Source organism: Typopeltis vanoorti, chromosome 10, assembly GCF_054136105.1.
Source record: "Typopeltis vanoorti isolate ZY-2024b chromosome 10, IOZ_Tvanoo_1.0, whole genome shotgun sequence".
NCBI lineage: Eukaryota > Metazoa > Arthropoda > Arachnida > Uropygi > Thelyphonidae > Typopeltis > Typopeltis vanoorti.
This window is the reverse complement of record NC_143558.1, coordinates 120,732,293-120,750,433: the sequence shown is the minus strand read 5'-3', so window position 1 is coordinate 120,750,433 and position 18,141 is coordinate 120,732,293. Positions and strand designations below refer to the sequence as shown.

Sequence of the window (18,141 nt, the reverse complement as noted above, 5' to 3'; positions counted from 1 at the left end):
TTTCTTTTTCCTTACGAAACTGTCAAATTTATCCCAAACACCCTGTATATATATATATGTTTACAACCTTTTGTGGAGAAAGATCAAAAATCTAGTGATATTATAGTGTCTTCCCCATCTCTTGAGAGCATATATCAGGGAATTATGCATTGTATGCAGCATAGTAAAATAATATTCACTTCTTCAGTGAGAGACAAGTCAACTATTGCAGAATCAAATTCTGCTAGGTGGGAGAAGGTATCTTAATTGGCATTCTCAATTGTTCAGCATGGTATATGTGGAATACATAGTCCATCATGATTATACGTGATAGAGTATATGGTAACCACTTCTCAGGAAAAGACTGCTTCTATAGATTGGTTTCTACTTTCCACTTAAAAAAAAAAAAAAAACAGAGAGAGAGAGAGAGACTGCTGAAATGTTTGTAAACATGCATGGATAAGCACATAAGAAGGTAGTGTTTTCAGTGTTTTAAAGGAAGGCACTGTAGTCAAACAAGAATTTAACCCATCCCTGGTAGTAATGTTTTACTCCACAGAGTATGATATCCAATAAAATTTCCCCTAAGTTCAGGAGAGTAGAAACTGCAAGACAGATTCAAGACAATCATTCTGAGAAATGATAACCAAACACAGTTTGCTATAGCAACTGCTCTAAAACAGGAATAAGGGTATGCAGAAATTGGGTATAGTTGTTCAGGGAGAGGGTAACTATTTCACGAATGGGTCTATCTTTGTGGATGATGGTGAAATGCTGTAAGATGAAGTCATCTGGTTTCTGAATACTCCATGAAGAATCATAATCTATTGTGTTTTTTGCAGAAAGTCTTGGTGGGCATTGAAGTCTGCCAGTGGATTGTGATGTCAGAATCTATGACAATTTCATTGCAGGACTGCATTATTTTACTTTGGTAGAGCTATTTGGCTTCTGATATTAGGGCTCACTTTCGTCAGTCATATTTTTCCTTTTATTAGGAAAGTCTGAATAGACAGTGTTAATCTCTTCCTCCTCAAGAAAAAAACAGACATCAGATTCCACTCTGTTCAAGATGCATGAACTGTGTTATCTTTGATTCTGCTCCAGAAAAATTAAATTCAATTTATTTATTTATTCACTTTTTTTTTTTCCCCTTCAGAGGTATCTGGAGACTTATGAGGAATTATTTCCAGGATTCTCTGAATTAAAGGATATTTTTCTGTGTTATTAATTATTAATGCCTAGAATGAGACTACCCACAACATGCTTAATGGAGGCTTATGGTTTTTTTTTTAAACTCATGTCTCTAGGAAATGGGAACTAGATTACCTAACTGTTAGCACAACTATAGTACTGAACATGTAATACATTCAATGTTTTATGAACAGGATTCATTACAAATAATAATAGCAGATGACAGTAGTAATAAGCTATAAATATAAAGAGTCTCCAGTGAAATCACTGGAATTATAAATGTGACATTTTCCCTTTATAATCATCACGTCTACATAGGAAGGCTTTCCCTTAAATATTGATTTTTTTAAAATGTTTTTATTAACTTATTTAATATGAGATGTTCTGCTTTCTTTTGATCTTTTAAATCTTGTGTTCATTTGTCCACATTTGGCATGCTCAGATGTTTTTCCTCTCAATTTATTCATTTATATGTATCTACGCTTTATACAAGAGCAGTTTTCAATTTGTACTCCTTACTGTTGCATTAGGGACAAAAGAATCGATGCAGCCAATTTGAGAACAATCATGTTTCTGTGGAGAGTAAAAATACCTTGCTTTAACAGATGTATTGACTAGTTGACTAGTATGATATTCCTGATCAGAATCAGGCTTCCATTCCTTTACATGAGGATACTATTATGGTGAGAGGAAAAAAAAAAAAAAAAAAAAAAAGTGATCTTTTTAAAAACTTTTCAGATTAAATTATTAATACATGAATTTATTTTAATTTTTTGTGTGTGCAATGTGCAAACTATTTTACACATGTATTTATTTTTTTACTTTTTGACTAGACATCAACTTTCATTCCAATGTCAATGTCAAATGATTTGATTTTAATATTTGTCAAAAGTTTGCTTAGTGTTCACTTGGACAATCAGTATTGCAGCAGAGAAATATAACCTGTTAATAATGAAGAAATTTTTAAGAAATTTAAATTTTAAGCATATTTTCTTTTAATCTATTTAATTATTTAGAATAACTTTATGGCAACATGTAAGTTCAAAGTAATGTGAAGATACAGTTCACAGCTATTTCTCCTTATAGCAGTAGCTTGAAACATACATCCCTATTAGGGATGTATGTTTCAGAAAAGGTTCCATTTAGAAATTACTCCCATTGAATATTCAGAGTTCTGTGGAGTGATATGCAGAGAAGATAAGTGTTTATGACAATTAAAATTCTTATTCGGTTTTAATTGTTTTAAAACCGAATAAGAAACTCAAAGATTGGAATCAGAGAGTTTCATGCATGCTGAATATAGTAAACTATAAAAGTATCGGCGATTACTAACGTGAGCTAATGCAAGTAATCCTAGTACGTAGTACAATCTCAGGCAACTCGCAGCAAAGGTGGTAAAGTTCTGATCGCTATTCTTGGTATAATAATATAATAAATTATATAGGAAATGTGTTTTTACATTATGGAAAATACCAAGAATAGCGATCAGAACTTTACCACCTTTGCTGCGAGTTGCCCAAGATTGTACTACGTACTAGGGTCACTTGCATTAGCTCACGCTAGTGATCACCGATACTTTATAGTTTACTATAGTCAGCATGAAACTCTCTGATTCCAATCTTTGAGTTTCTTATTCGGTTTTAAAACAATGTGGGATTTAATATCCCCTTAATTTAAATAATGTTTACATTGCCGAAATGAAGCTTATTAGCTCTTTATATTTAAGAATATTATTTTTGTATCTATTATTTATCATTATGAAATCTATTTGGTTTCTTATAGAGTTATCTGAGTTTGTCCAAGTATACAGTCTGTGCTTTGGATGTTCAAAGAAAGTATTCATTACGCGCTTATAAAGAGCTTATTAGCTCTTTATATTTAAGTATATTATTTTTGTATCTATTATTTATCATTATGAAATCTATTTGGTTTCTTATAGAGTTATCTGAGTTTGTCCAAGTATACAGTCTGTGCTTTGGATGTTCAAAGAAAGTATTCATTACGCGCAAGTTGTTTTGAATGCAGAATTGTATCAATCTCTCATCTCTTTCATTTCTGTCGCCTAGTCCAAATTTTCCAGTAACTGGATTTTCTTCCCCTTCTCCAAACTTCGCATTCAAGTCACCCATCACTATGAGTATCTCATTTGATTTTACATATTCTATAGATTTTTGTAAGTTATTATAAAAATCTTCTATTTCTTCATCATTGTGAGCCATCGTAGGGGCATAAACCTGGATAATTATGATGTTAAAAGGCTTTGCAGCTAATTTAATAAGTATTATTCTTTCGTTTATGGGCCACAGCCCCATTTCACATTTAAAGATGTCTTTCTTCATGACTTATTTTTCACGGTATTAACAACACCACAAACACTTTTAACAACAAAGATGTTTTATTAACGCTAATATTTCGCTGATTTTCAAATCAGCATCATCAGAGCACAACACACATGTAAACGAGACAGTGAGTGAGTGAAACAATATAATTGCAAAAGACAAAAGATCTAAAGTCCTATTTTTGGCGCCCTCTAACGGGAAAAAAAAAAAAAAAAAAAAAAAAAAAAGCAGTTATCCAGGAGTTTTTCTTAGGATAACCCAAATTTTTGGCAAATTAATGCAACCATATTTGTTAAGGTTGGGAGAATTCTTCAAAGCCATTGCTGACTCAAAAAATAATCTTTCAGATCTATAACGACTCCTAAATAGCACATTTGTTTTCCACCATCTAATCCTGTGTGAAGGAGTGTCCAAAGCGTGGTCTGCCAGTCCCGACTTGCCATAGTAATAGTAACGAATGTATCTTTCATGTTCATCCAGGCGGATGTTCACTGATCTTCCTGTTTGCCCATAATAGGCCAAGTCACAGTCACATGGAACTTCATACACTCCTGGGTGTGCTAAAGGGTGAAGTTTATCCTTTGGTGAGCGGATCAGAGTTGCCAGCTTGACATGAGGTTTGAAGGTGGTGCGAAGGCCATGTTTCAACAATACTTTGGCTATCTTTTCCGATGTACCTCTGATATAGCAATGGTCAGCAATGGCTTTGAAGAATTCTCCCAACCTTAACAAATATGGTTGCATTAATTTGCCAAAAATTTGGGAGATGGTTATCCTAAGAAAAACTCCTGGATAACTGCTTTTTTTTTTTTTCCCGTTAGAGGGCGCCAAAAATAGAACTTTAGATCTTTTGTCTTTTGCAATTATATTGTTTCACTCACTCACTGTCGCGTTTACATGTGTGTTGTGCTCTGATGATGCTGATTTGAAAATCAGCGAAATATTAGCGTTAATAAAACATCTTTGTTGTTAAAAGTGTTTGTGGTGTTGTTAATACCGTGAAAAATAAGTCACGAATAACCATCAACGCCCTTATCTGTTAGATTGATGATTCTGCACGGAGAAGATATTGTTTACAAAGCGCGACGGTTCGGTAAGTTGAAACTGAAATTGTCCAGAAAATTGAACCAGTTAGCCTTCCTTAAACGATGCCGCGACTACGATATTATTCCATCCTTTCTAAAATTCAAGGAAAAGTTGCAATCGGCAAAGGCACATCGTATTTATCGACGGGCGAGTTTAGCGCTTCTTCGAGAACAAATCGCCGCTACTCGCATAGAGCTTAGTAAGCTAAACAGCTCTATCACAGCTCTATGACAAGAACTAATAAACTTGTTAAATCCTGAAATATGGACTGTCCTACAGCAGATCTCCGAAGTTGCAGCAAAAAAAGAATTCACAAAAGTAAAAAGCAAACACCTAAAGAAATTTGAACTACTACAACAGCGCCAACATACGAAGCCCCGACCGCAACTTCGACAAGACCACGTGGTCGTAAACCTATCGTCGGAAATACTCACCGAAGAAGCCAAGAATGCTCTCAGTTTAGGACATAACTTTGCCGTCGCGGCCAAACAAATTCCTAAACTCGAAATTATGATGAAAGTAGAACGGGGTATCCACGATCTTCCGCCAGCAATGGCCAATAATGTGCGACTAGACATAGCAAGTATTATAAACAAGGCTGCCTCCAAAAAGCATATGCCACGAAAGCAAATAACTGCCCTAAAAAAAGTTATATAATAATAAAAATATTATTATTACAAAAGCCGATAAAGGAAATGCAACAGTTATCATGAATAAAGAAGAGTATAACAGAAAAATGCAAGATCTCGTATGTGACAGTTCCACATATCAAATTATACATAGAGACCCTATGATGTCACAAAAGAAAAAAGTGACATCATGGCCCAAAGAAATCATCAGGAAAATAAAACCAATTCATGTTAAAACACCCCGTATTTATGGATTACCCAAAATCCACAAAACTAATATTCCCCTACGCCCCATAGTGGATAGCCTAGATAGTCCCACATATAAACTGGCCCGGCATTTAGCTAAGTCACTTGCCCCTCTTACTGGCAACTCCTCTACTTTTGTAAAAAATTCAATCCATTTCAAAACATTGGTTAAAAATCTAATCCTAAAAAATTCAGATATAATGGTTAGTTTCGATGTCACCTCCCTATTTACCAATGTACCACTTATAAACACTCTTGATTTAATCAAGTCTAAATTTCCCCCAGATATTTTTGAATTATTTCAATTTACCATGAATGTAGGTTACTTTACATGGGAGGGGGAAATTCTACAAACAGATTAATGGTACTGCTATGGGTTCCCCCCTCTCCCCCCCGTTAGCAAATTTTTACATGGAACACTTTGAAAACAAGGAACTTACCACAGCTACATACAAGCCACAAGTATGGTTGCGCTATGTAGATGATGTATTTGCCATCTGGCCCCATGGACAAGACACTTTGGATGCTTTTGTCATCTACCTAAACAGCCAACACCCCAAAATTCACTTCACAGTAGAAAAAGAATCAAATAACTGTTTGCCATTTCTTGACACATTAGTCACCCGCCTTTCAGCTGGATCACTATCTTTTTCTATTTACAGAAAGCCTACACACACAGGAAGATACCTACATAAACAATCACATCATCATCCAGTCCAACAGTACGGCATTTTAAAAACACTTACACACAGAGCCATTTGTTCTAACGATACAGCTCTGACCACTCAACTCCAGTACCTGCGCCATACGTTCTTAGCCAACGGCTACAATCCCTACAAAATAGATAAAACACTACATAGGCCCATTACTCTGCCCTCCCCCTAATACACAAGAATACAACATGACCATTTCTATTCCCTATATCAGAGGTACATCGGAAAAGATAGCCAAAGTATTGTTGAAACATGGCCTTCGCACCACCTTCAAACCTCATGTCAAGCTGGCAACTCTGATCCGCTCGCCAAAGGATAAACTTCACCCTTTAGCACACTCAGGAGTGTATGAAGTTCCATGTGACTGTGACTTGGCCTATTATGGGCAAACAGGAAGATCAGTGAACATCCGCCTGGAAGAACATGAAAGATACATTTGCTACTATTACTATGGCAAGTCGGGACTGGCAGACCACGCTTTGGACACTCCTTCACACAGGATTAGATGGAAGAAAACAAATGTGCTATTTAGGAGTCGTTATAGATCTGAAAGATTATTTTTTGAGTCAGCAATGGCTTTGAAGAATTCTCCCAACCTTAACAAATATGGTTGCATTAATTTGCCAAAAGTTTGGGAGACGGTTATCCTAAGAAAAACTCCTGGATAACTGCTTTTTTTTTTTTTTTTTCCCGTTAGAGGGCGCCAAAAATAGGACTTTAGATCTTTTGTCTTTTGCAATTATATTGTTTCACTCACTCACGTTTACATGTGTGTTGTGCTCTGATGATGCTGATTTGAAAATCAGCGAAATATTAGCATTAATAAAACATCTTTGTTGTTAAAAGTGTTTGTGGTGTTGTTAATACCGTGAAAAATAAGTCACGAATAACCATCAATGCCTAAGCTTATCTGTTAGATAGATGTCTTTCTTAATCATGAAACCCACTCCATATTCATGCTTCTCTCCACCAGAATATACAAATGTAAATCCATCTTTCTCTAGTTTTCCCATGTTAGGCCATCTTGTTTCACTAATTCCCATCACATCAACTTTAAGTCTTTTTATTTCCTGTATAAGGTTGTCAAAATCCCCTAGTTTATATAATGTTCTCACGTTCCAAGTTCCAATTTTCAAGACTCTGTTTCTTGTTTTCAAATGAGGAATATCAGATGCCAACCTTCCTTTCGAATTTAAGTTGACATCATCATGGAATGCACTTGCAGCGCTCGTTTTAATCACAGTTTCAGTGTCTCCTTCCCTATTTACAGCTTGGGATGTTGCAGAGGTTCCAACTTCCAAAGCATAGCTTGTAAAATATTTCTGTTTCTCCATGGTCGACTATAGGATAGAGGATAGTAATGTGGTGAGGTCCTGATCTCTTCCACGTCTGCAATAGCCAGCTAACTTGACTCACTCTGTCAGCCATTGATCTGTATTCAGAATCTTTCACCTGCCAGTTGTTTCACATTGCCATTGATATATGAATTCTTCCACTAATGATGAAATAGCAGATGTCATTGCAGTCCTAACATCTCCCACGCTGGCCACATAACGTCTTGGGAGATGCACTTTATAGCTTTCTGCCAGCTCTTTGCCTAGTATCAACTTTGTCATGGCTCATTACGAAACCATGTTTCCCGGGTTGGGCCCATGTGGAGGCATGATACTAAGACTTCCTGGGCATGGCCCTCTGGACTTCACCAAAATATTGGCGCTGCCATCTATATCAGTTCCATCAGGATTTTTGACCGTGTTGTAGGTTGCCAGCCCACCACAGAAATCCATCCCAGGCTTAACTGTGCTCAACATGCTACAAGCATGACTGATGGCTAGTCAGCCAAGATCCTGGTAGGAGAACACAGCTAATTCTGCCACAGTAATATATATTAGCAATAAAAAAAATCAAGCTATGAAAAATAGGGGTGGGAACACAGAAAACTTCAACTGCATTTTGAATGAAGAACATACAGAACAAGTAAAAAACACTTCAGCTATTTAAAAGGCACAATTTTTAATGAAGATGGCAAAGTGAATATGGAAACAGACAACAGAATTAGAAAAGCTGGTATAGTGGGGAGTCGAGTGAATAAATTTTATATGGATTTGTCAGAACAGCAAACTAGCAGTATACAAAATAGTGTTCAAGCCAGTTTTAACATGAATATGAGAGCTGGGTCAGAAGTGAAACAGTTGATCAAAGACTGATGACCACCTTTGAAATGACTTAGTAGACCAAAACATAAGATGACAAAACTGAAGTCCTGAAAGATACCAGACTAATTCAGAGGAAAATTGTCAACAGGTGGTTATTAATTTTGTAGCTTTTCATGTAATACTATCATAGTATCATATACACTCCTTATGGATACAACTTCATTCTCATCCATTCAGAATGGATTGAGTGTTCTAGGAGTTCTTTTCCTCCACTGGATTCTGTCCTCTACCAACCTTGCATCTACTGTCATACTTACTGGTACACGTCAGGAATTTGTTATGAACTGGCTACCATTATTTCTCCACTTTCTTCCAAGACTAAGAATAGAACTGCTCATTAACATCCATTTATTACTCAGCTTCATACCTAATGAATCAACTTCTGTTTCTACTTCCCATTTCATCTACCTTTGTTCTTTGAAAAAGTCTCATTTATGCTCTTCTCCAAAGATGACCTCTCTGATTATACACGAAACACATCAGCCATACTTTTCCCATTAATCTCTTACCCACATACAATGATGATGTGACAGATTTTGCAAACTTTCTTTTGTGAGATTTGATATTAAAAATATAAATTTCTAGCTTTTTAAAGGATCCCATTAAATACTAAAATACTCACGAACCAAATGACCTTTCACAATTTTACAATTCACAGAATCATATATTATTAAAAGCAATGTTCAGTACTAAGTTTGTGACATATACTTAAAGAACTATACACTGTTTTGTGATCAATGGGAAAAGATAATGCTTGAGGTAATGATATGACAACTACCAGTTTAAGATGAATTCTGGAAATTATTCATAAAACAATGCACTACAAAAAAAATGCTTTTGATTTGATTAATATAACATGAATCATTCTAACAACTAGTTTCATATTCACCTGGAAAGTCCTCGAAGATATATTTTACATAGCAGCAACACAAATATAAGCCTATCTTCATGAAGCACACCACGCGTAACTCGGTTATAGACTGTCTGTATATGTAAAAAAAAAGTGCTAACCTTAGAACATTAATAATAATAATATATATATAATAATAATACATGCTTGAAATTCATTGTCAGACTGTACTGTAGTTAAATTTGAACCTTTAGCTTCATTATCCATGAGGATGGTTGACTTTTATCAATAAAAAAGGGAATTTATATTAGTATCGTAACACCTGCCCATCGGATGTCACGTACGATCGTACGTGTTCATGTTTATATTACATCACTTCATTATAACTCTGGCTTCTGCAATCTAAACAATATAAGGGAACAGGGTGCACCATGAGAAGGTGAGGATTGGAAGCTATATAACTGAGAGGTCTCCTCTCAGTTATATAGCTTCCCTTAAGCACCCCTTTTCCTCATTAATTGCATCTAATTGTATTAGATGCAATTCTTTTTTTTCCAATGGGTACACATTCCTATCTCACTCAAACAATGCTTCATTAAATTAAAAAAAAAAAAAAGTAGCTGTAGAAAATGCTATAATCACAAAATTGTAACATCATTAAAGATTCAAATATTTTTCAATTGTTAAAAAAAATTAAAGCATAATATCTTAAAAGAAAATGTTATATATGCATTGTACATAAATTCAAAATAAGAATACTTTTCTTGTGAGATATTTTCTATGCCATGAAGACAGTTCATAAATATTAGTTTTAAATGAAAATTCTACTGAAAAAACTTGAAAATTGTGTGCCATAAAATTTGCATAAAAATATGCCATCTGGTGTGGTAGAAACAAGGTAAGCAAGCTCCAGGTGCACGATATACACTAACACAGCTTGACATGAACATGTCAATACATCATCTGATGTATCAGGATCAGTAGTTGAGATTTGTTTACTTTCAAAGAATATGGAAGTACTATTTTTCTGTGGTGGTCTCTAATTGACTGATTTTCTTTCAGTTTCTTGTCATGATTTTTTTTGAGAAGTGGACCCTCCAATCTTAACAGCGAAAAATCTTGCAGAGACAAGTTTTAACATGAAGGAGAAGTGGAAAGAGTCCTGGCGTAACACTTCAACAGGAGACTTCTGTGAATTAGTGGACCCAATATAGACCTCGGAAAACTTGGTCAATCTTTAACAGAATCCACACAAATCATGGCAGATGTGAAGACCACCTCTACAAATGGGGCATGATTGCCTCATCCAAGTGCGACTGTGGATCACTTTTCATGTGTGAGCCATACGCTGAATAAATAAACGAGAAGTTGACTCTCACTGAGTGCAATTATCTTAAGAGTAGTTTCAAGAGTGAGGTCCTAAATAAGTTGGGCAACTAATGTAATCACACAGAGGAGCAATGAGGATCATAAAGAAAGTTCAGATATGCTGAAATATGAGAAATTGGATGGTGGAACAAATGTATGTCTGCGCTGCTTCTGATATTTTCTTAATTGTCACCTTCTCTGAATAAGAGAATATCAGGACAGTTGCTGTGGTGGCTAGCTTCCTTCCTTTTCACATCCTGATATATTCTGTTCTCTTTTTATTTGTATTTGTCATCTTTGTTTATGCAAGGACGGCTATGGTCATACTGGACCAGTCAAAAACAAAGCAGTATACTATGTAAAAATAAGTTAATAAATAAAAGCATAAACAAATATACACGGTAATGAATAAAAAAGGTGAGTGTTAAAATCGTGAACAAAAACAAGTGTAAAAAGTTGTATAAAAAACAAGTGCAAAAAAGCATGTAAAATACAGAAAAAAAAAAACCAAAGTATTTTATAGTAATATGTACTGAAAATAGCTAAGCTTATGTTGTGATGGAGCAATCCCATTACCAACCAATGGCAAATTTCCATGTAACAAATTGAGAATATATCATAAAATTAGATTATATTAAAGATAACTAAAAGAATATACTTGGTAGTGCAATTTCAGAAAGCAGGGATGGCAAGATATTTTAAGCTGAACTTGATGAGTCAAAATGTACACCATGAGAAAAGATCAGTTATGTTAAATTTAAATACATGCATTGAAGGGCCAAAAAACAAAATATGGATATAAACAGTAAACAAGGAAGATGATGAATGGAATGAATTATAGAATCAAAAGTTCTGAAATGTAAAAAGTTAGAAGAAACAAAAACTGGCAAAGTATATACAGGACCAGGAACATGACGGTGCACTAGCTGTTTCATGGCAAAAAAAAAAAAAAAAAAGAAAAAAAGTTGTTAGAAGATGAACAGTGCAAAACTGACTGAGTTTGCTCATGCTTCAGATTAATTTAAACCACATGGCAAACTCATTGTTAGTTTTGTGTGTTTATCACCTGATGACATATTTTTTCCCCATGAAACAGCCAGTGCACTGTCATGTTGCAGAACATTCCACTAGGATCTCTGATTTTAAAGTGTAAACAGCCACAAAATCAAAATTGTTCCTATGAGCTTAAGAGCTGCTGGTAGATAGAATGTTTAGATAGTTTGCAAAGAAAAATAAAACAAAACTGCATGGTGGAATATATGAATGATATGGTGGTAATGCATTTAATGGCATTTGTAATAAGTTGTCTACTGCAATATCTAGAGTGGGTAAGAGCTTTCATTCTCAAACCAAAAGAGCTGTAAGACAGTCTGATGAGTTTTGTAGAGATTCTCCCACTGTGGTCAGAAATCAGTTGGCCATGTGAGATGGTGTAAAAATAATCATAATTAAAATTCTGAATATTTTTATGAATTGTTTATGTTAAAATGTTTATTAGTTTTAGTTTCATAATATGCATTGTCGGCACTTGCGATGTGCCCATTATTGAAATTGTTTTGTCAAAAATGATATATAAAGAAGTTAAAAAAATTGATGTACTTACCAGATTTGATATTTGTATTACTTAAAGGAATTTTATTGTAATTTAAAATTAAGTTTTGTGTTTATTATGAAGACATTCTCTCTTGTCGCTGACGGAGACAACATGTCAGCCATTATTTATACCTAACTTCTTGCTTACCAGTTTCATGGAGTGCGCATGCTCGCCGAGAAGTTTGATGTGTGATTGACAGCTGACAAGTTCGGTATCAAAGCAATGGGAGAGTAAACAAGGATGTTCGGAAGGAATTAAGAACACAGGCCGACAGATATTTAGATTCAGAGGAACTTGAGTTTTTTTTATGTGACAGTTGGAGGACAATTAATAGTATATTCCGAAAAAGGAATCATGGAACTATTTGAAAAGGGAAATATTGCTATAGGCGTTTTAAAAGGAATATTGGAAGAAACGCTAATCGGAAGAGTTATAGGAGATTCTGAAAAAGGGAATCGTAGAACTGTAATGGAAGAGTTAAGACTGTCAATAAGCATTTAGTGAATAAAAGAAGAATTTGCTATTTACGTTCTAAAGGAATGTTCGAGAAAACTCTGATTAGGAAGTTTCATCTGTATTAAGGATGCCGGATCTGACTATTCTTTCTACTGAAGAAAAGAGACAGAATTAAGTTCGGACAAATTAATATGTGCTACATAAGTGATGAGAAAGGATCCTGTAAAAATGAAGAATAGAGTCATATATCTTCGGAAAAGGGGGCCTTGACAGAGAAAGAAACTGGCTATGAACATTTTGTGATTGTGCAAACAAAGTGTTTAGTCTAGTCTTAAGTGTAAGTTTGTTTTTAAAAGGCCTTGGATCCAATTAATTTGTAATTAGTTATGTAATATTTGTTTGAAATATATATATATATATATATATATATATATATATATATATATATATATATTGTTTTTGTTATATTAAATGTGTTTATTTTGTATTTTGGTCTTGAGTCAGTGGTTATTTGGATTCTGAAAGAAAGAGTTAAGATCATTGCACCAATTGGAGTAAACCCTTGTGCATATATAGGGGTACACTCGAAAATTAAAAAAAATAATTGTTAGAAACAGAGATCATCTCTACGGTAGGATTAATAATATGATAATATCTATGAATATCCTCTATATAAAAATCCACCAATTATTAATAGTGGTCTGGCACAGATTATTATCTCTGTTATACACTATCTTCATAGTATACAACAGAGACAGCTGTTGAAGTCGAAGCGACAAAGGTGATTCATTCGCCTCCACATAGAGTAGGGATTGAGGTGTTTTAAAATGCTCTAGTTGCTATTCTTATCACTCAGTGGTGAATAGGATCTAACCATTGCAGATTACTCTCTCTCTCTCACAGAAATACAGACTTGGAACCCATAGTCAAGTCTTGAGCTAATCAGTGGCCTATATAGTCAAAGGAAAGAACATCTGTCAGCACCCCAAGATGTGGATGATGGGGTGCAAAGGATATTCATTGCTTTATGGCACTTATCTTGAAATGTGAAGAAGGATGCTGAGTTTCTTGTCAATTATGAGCTACAAGAACTTGGAAAACTGTGAATGTTCTAATCTGAGTTCTAACTCAGGATAAAGACCATATCTGCAGCAAAAATGCACACAAACTCTCTTTTGCTGTAAAAATCTGAAGCCATTTGCAAGCACCCATTTTGAAAGATGCTCAATGGCTTGCTGCAGTTGTCTTTGGTAATACCTTCTATGTGGATGGTAAAGTCATACCACATAGAGGACATTACTCATGGTTGGGAATTGTTCAGTTATCAAGTTAATCTTGATTGTAAAAAGTGTGACACTTAAAACTGAATCTTGAGGGACTCTTGGGTATACTGGTTGTGTATAGGTCTTTCAATTTTCCAAATGTCTAAGCAGTGTTATGTTTTCTCCATATGAAAGAAAACCAAAACTAAATACCTGAATTCTAGGAAGTAGCTATAATGGATGCTTCCAGTTGAGCTACATCAGTTGTTGAGTGGTGTTTGTGGAAGTCAGATTGGGTACTAAAATAAAAGGTTGTTTCTTTCCATTCATAAGAGACAAGTTAACCATTTTTTCTAGAATCTTGCATTGAAAAATGATCAGAGCAATTGAATGAAAGTTTATTTAGGATTTTAAATCCTTCCCTGCTTAGAACAGGACATACATAATAATATTCTTTTGCAAGATAGCTGGAAAACCATCCTCACAGAAGATTTTATTCATAAGGTGCAGCAGTTGACCCCTATGCCCAATGGCAACAGATGTTTAACTATCTCATAATGGATGTTATCTGGCCATACAGCAGCAGGGTGATATTTAAGCAAAGCAGCTTTTGTTTCTTTTTTAGTGAATAGCCTGTTGTATTCTTCTGTGCTGTTCAAAGAACACAGAATTTGCTGTTTTTCTGCTTTGTGTTTTTGGGCAAGAAACTTGGGGAGAGGGGAAGAGAAGATACTACTGATATTCTAGCAAATATCTCCCTGTGCTCCCCATGCTGATGTCAGCAACTGTGCATTCATTATGTTCAAGGACAAATAGCTGATGGAAGGTGTCTCTACCTTCATTTTTTAGCTTTTATCTCATACTTCTTTGCTCTTGGTTAATCCTTGTTATAGAAGATGGCAATCCTTTGGTAAGCACAGAAGCACGCTGGATGGTCTCTACCACAGTGATACATTTCAATTCCTCTGAGAAGCAAAATTTATTATCATGCTCTTTATTACTCCATCAGGCACAGGTGGTAAAACCATCACAGGCAGTTTGAGCATGTCCATATTTCTGATATTTAAAGCATCTTAGTGGGCTATGGATGTATCTTATCAACCATCCTAATCTCAACAATAATGGCGATCTAAAAATCCCAAGAATACGGATGACACATTCTACCCACATAACCTTTTGGTCTAAGAGTTGATTATAATTAGGACTCTAGCAATCTAGGATCTTAGCTCTAATATAACAAACATTTATGTTAAATTAATGAACAGGCCACCCATTCTGTGATGAATTTGTTCTCTGATGATGTCATAAATAGAATATAACTTTGATGTAGTGTTTTTTTTCTCACTAGGTCAGGCCAGTAGAATAACGATTGATCAAATCATTCTCACTTTGGCATACTGTCTGAAATGTAATATAGCTTGTCTTTGTATGTGTGTGTGTGTATTATTATTACTTAACACCTCCAGGGAGTACAAAGGACTCATCAAAGAAGGGCACCTACTCTACAACTTTGTCTCCACCACTCAATCCACCAACGAACTGCAACTACCATCATCATCTACAGCAATGCCATCTTCCGCCAACCACCACTGGTATTTTCACAGACAATCACAAACATCCATGCCCGCAGTGGGATTCGAACCCACAGCCTTTTGCTGGAGAGCAGATATGCTAACCACTTGGCCAACCAGGTCAGCACGGAGTGCACGCACGCGCGCGCGCACGTAACCTTGCATACTCCAGGTGATGACCTTAAAATGAAGGTCAAAATGTTGGGAAATTGAAGTAAATTTTCTTAACAGGTTGTAGTCTCCATAATTTACCAAAATTAATGCTGATCACTTTGGAGGTTCAGATGCATCATCAAAAGGAATGGTAATGCTCCTGGTTAGAACCAGACAACAACCTCTATGTATCAGGAGATCCTCATTCTGATACACCAAGATAACTGAGTGTTTTATGAAGCGTTATAGTAATTAGTAACCCCCCCCTCCCCCCCCCCTCTCTCTCTCTCACACACACACACACACACACACCAATGTTGCAGTAGTTTTTCCTGAGTGTTGCTGACATGTTTTAAGAAGAATATTGCCAGAATATAGTTTGACTGTTTCGGAGGATCTTGCCAATCATTCTAATCCCTTCTGAATAAAGAAGGGTTACATTTTCTCCATATGCTTTTAACGTGTTGCATGGATGATGAGAAACAATGGCATAAATTACATGCTTGTCAAGCATCTTGTTTTTCTTATTGCTGTTATTAGATGATGCATCAATAGCATCTGTACATGGTTGGAATCCCGTGAGGGTTCCTGAAAAATTTGAGAATAAAGGATTCATACTCAATGGATTTTTCTAGTTTGGCACACAAGATCCTATGGATGTCCACTATCAAACAAGCAATAAATGAGCTCTAACGTAATACCAGGGTTACCCCAGATACTATACCAGCACTGCTCTAAGCCTTGGAGCTCTGTTCCTGAAGCAAAGAGTAAAAGACTTACTGCAACACCACTGGCCTTGCTTGCAAGAACTAGCCAAATCATTCTGGGCAGACCGGCCTATTTGACCAATGCAGGGGCCAAAGTAATGCAAGACTACCAGAGACCCTCTTGGGTACATGAGTCTCTTATTATACTATCCAACATGAAGGGAGGCGGCAGGGAGGTTCTGGGAGAAAAAAACTATACTCATCCATGTCAGAGAAATTGATTAACTCAGGATCTAGTTGAAGAAAGAATCAGAAAACACCTCTAGTTAATGACTACAATATAATTTTTGAATGGTTTTTCTACAGGTGGCTTAGCTGTGGAAATTGTGTATACACAATTTCCACAAGCACCCACACTTAAAAATATACTTTTTACATATATATTATATATTTTTTATTTATCTTTTTAAACATGCTTTCTTTTTTGAGTTGTAAGTCAGCAGTCATAATTGCAGGAGGTACAGGAAGATGATGATAATTCAGGTATGAGACAATGGAGATAATGATGCACATTATCTCCACTGTTATTCTTTATCTGTTGGTTCACATTATGAAGTGGTATTAAACCTACATAACACAAAGAGTTGAGTTGACATCACAGCTGTTTTTATGCATATGTTATACTCTTAAATCAATCCAGTACAAGTCTTCAGGATTCCCTTACTAAATTAATAATTGCTGTAATAAATTTGGTATGATAATCAGCAATAAAAAGAAAATGACACCATTTGAAACCATTTCCATTTTTCAATTTGCCATTTTTATTAAAAATGATGCCTAAATAGCTGAACCTATTGAACAAGTGAAACATTTCAGCTATTTAGGCACAATTTTTAGTAAAAATGGCAAATTAAAAAATGGAAATATACAACAGAATTAGCAACGTTGGTATGGTAGGAAGTCAACTGAATAAATTTATATGGGATAAGAGAAATTAGTCAAAGCACTAAACTAGCAATATACAAGACAGTGTTCAAACCAATTTAACTTATATGAGAATTCTGAGAATGATTAGGGAAGTGAACAGATGACATCAATGCCATCATCATATTAAAAATGAGGATATTAGGAAAGAACATGATGTTTTAAGTATTCCAGAAAGTATTAGCAGAGCTAATCTCAGGTGGTATGGTCACTTACACAGAAAGAAAGAGGAAAGGTTAGCAAAACAAAGTATTTTTGCCAGGATAGCAGGAAAGACTCAGAGGAAGACCGAGGTCTAGGGAGACTGATGAAAGTAAGATGTGCCTTAAAGACAGAAATATAAGATCTGATAGCAGAGTCTTGACAGAAAAGAGATTAATTTGGATGATAGGAAGTTAGTGATCTAATTTTTTCATGTAGTACTATTATAATATTCTGCACACCCCTGAGGGCACAGATCTTGGAATTCGATGGTGGCTTTTTTTTATATATTTCTTTGTATATTAGAAAAACTGATTCATCACTGAAAATATGCAGAGGAGACAAAGTGAAAGAACTTTACAAATAGACACTGGTGTATTTCCAAAAGTAAACAGAGGAGAGTGAGTTCACTCTCCTCTGTTTACTTTTGGTTAGAAAACTTATTCAAATGTTGTATGTTTCTGCATGAGAATAAAATGGATCAAATTTAGCAGCTGTTAATGTTACCAATAAGCCTACATATGATGTACATGATTCCTTTCTTTTAGACATAATGTACATGATTTCTTTAATCAATATATTCGAGAATTAAAAAA

At 35.2% G+C, this 18,141-nt stretch overlaps 1 protein-coding gene across 1 annotated transcript in view; it reads right to left on the bottom strand.

Moving 5' to 3' along the window:
• Positions 1-18,141, bottom strand: part of Dhc64C (dynein heavy chain, cytoplasmic) — a 1,087,706-nt gene that overhangs the window by 195,048 nt on the left and 874,517 nt on the right. Inside the window, exon 75 of the mRNA XM_090398628.1 lies at positions 9,289-9,383. Within this exon, the coding sequence (XP_090254754.1) occupies positions 9,289-9,383 (95 nt within the window). The remainder of the gene's footprint in view (positions 1-9,288; positions 9,384-18,141) is intronic.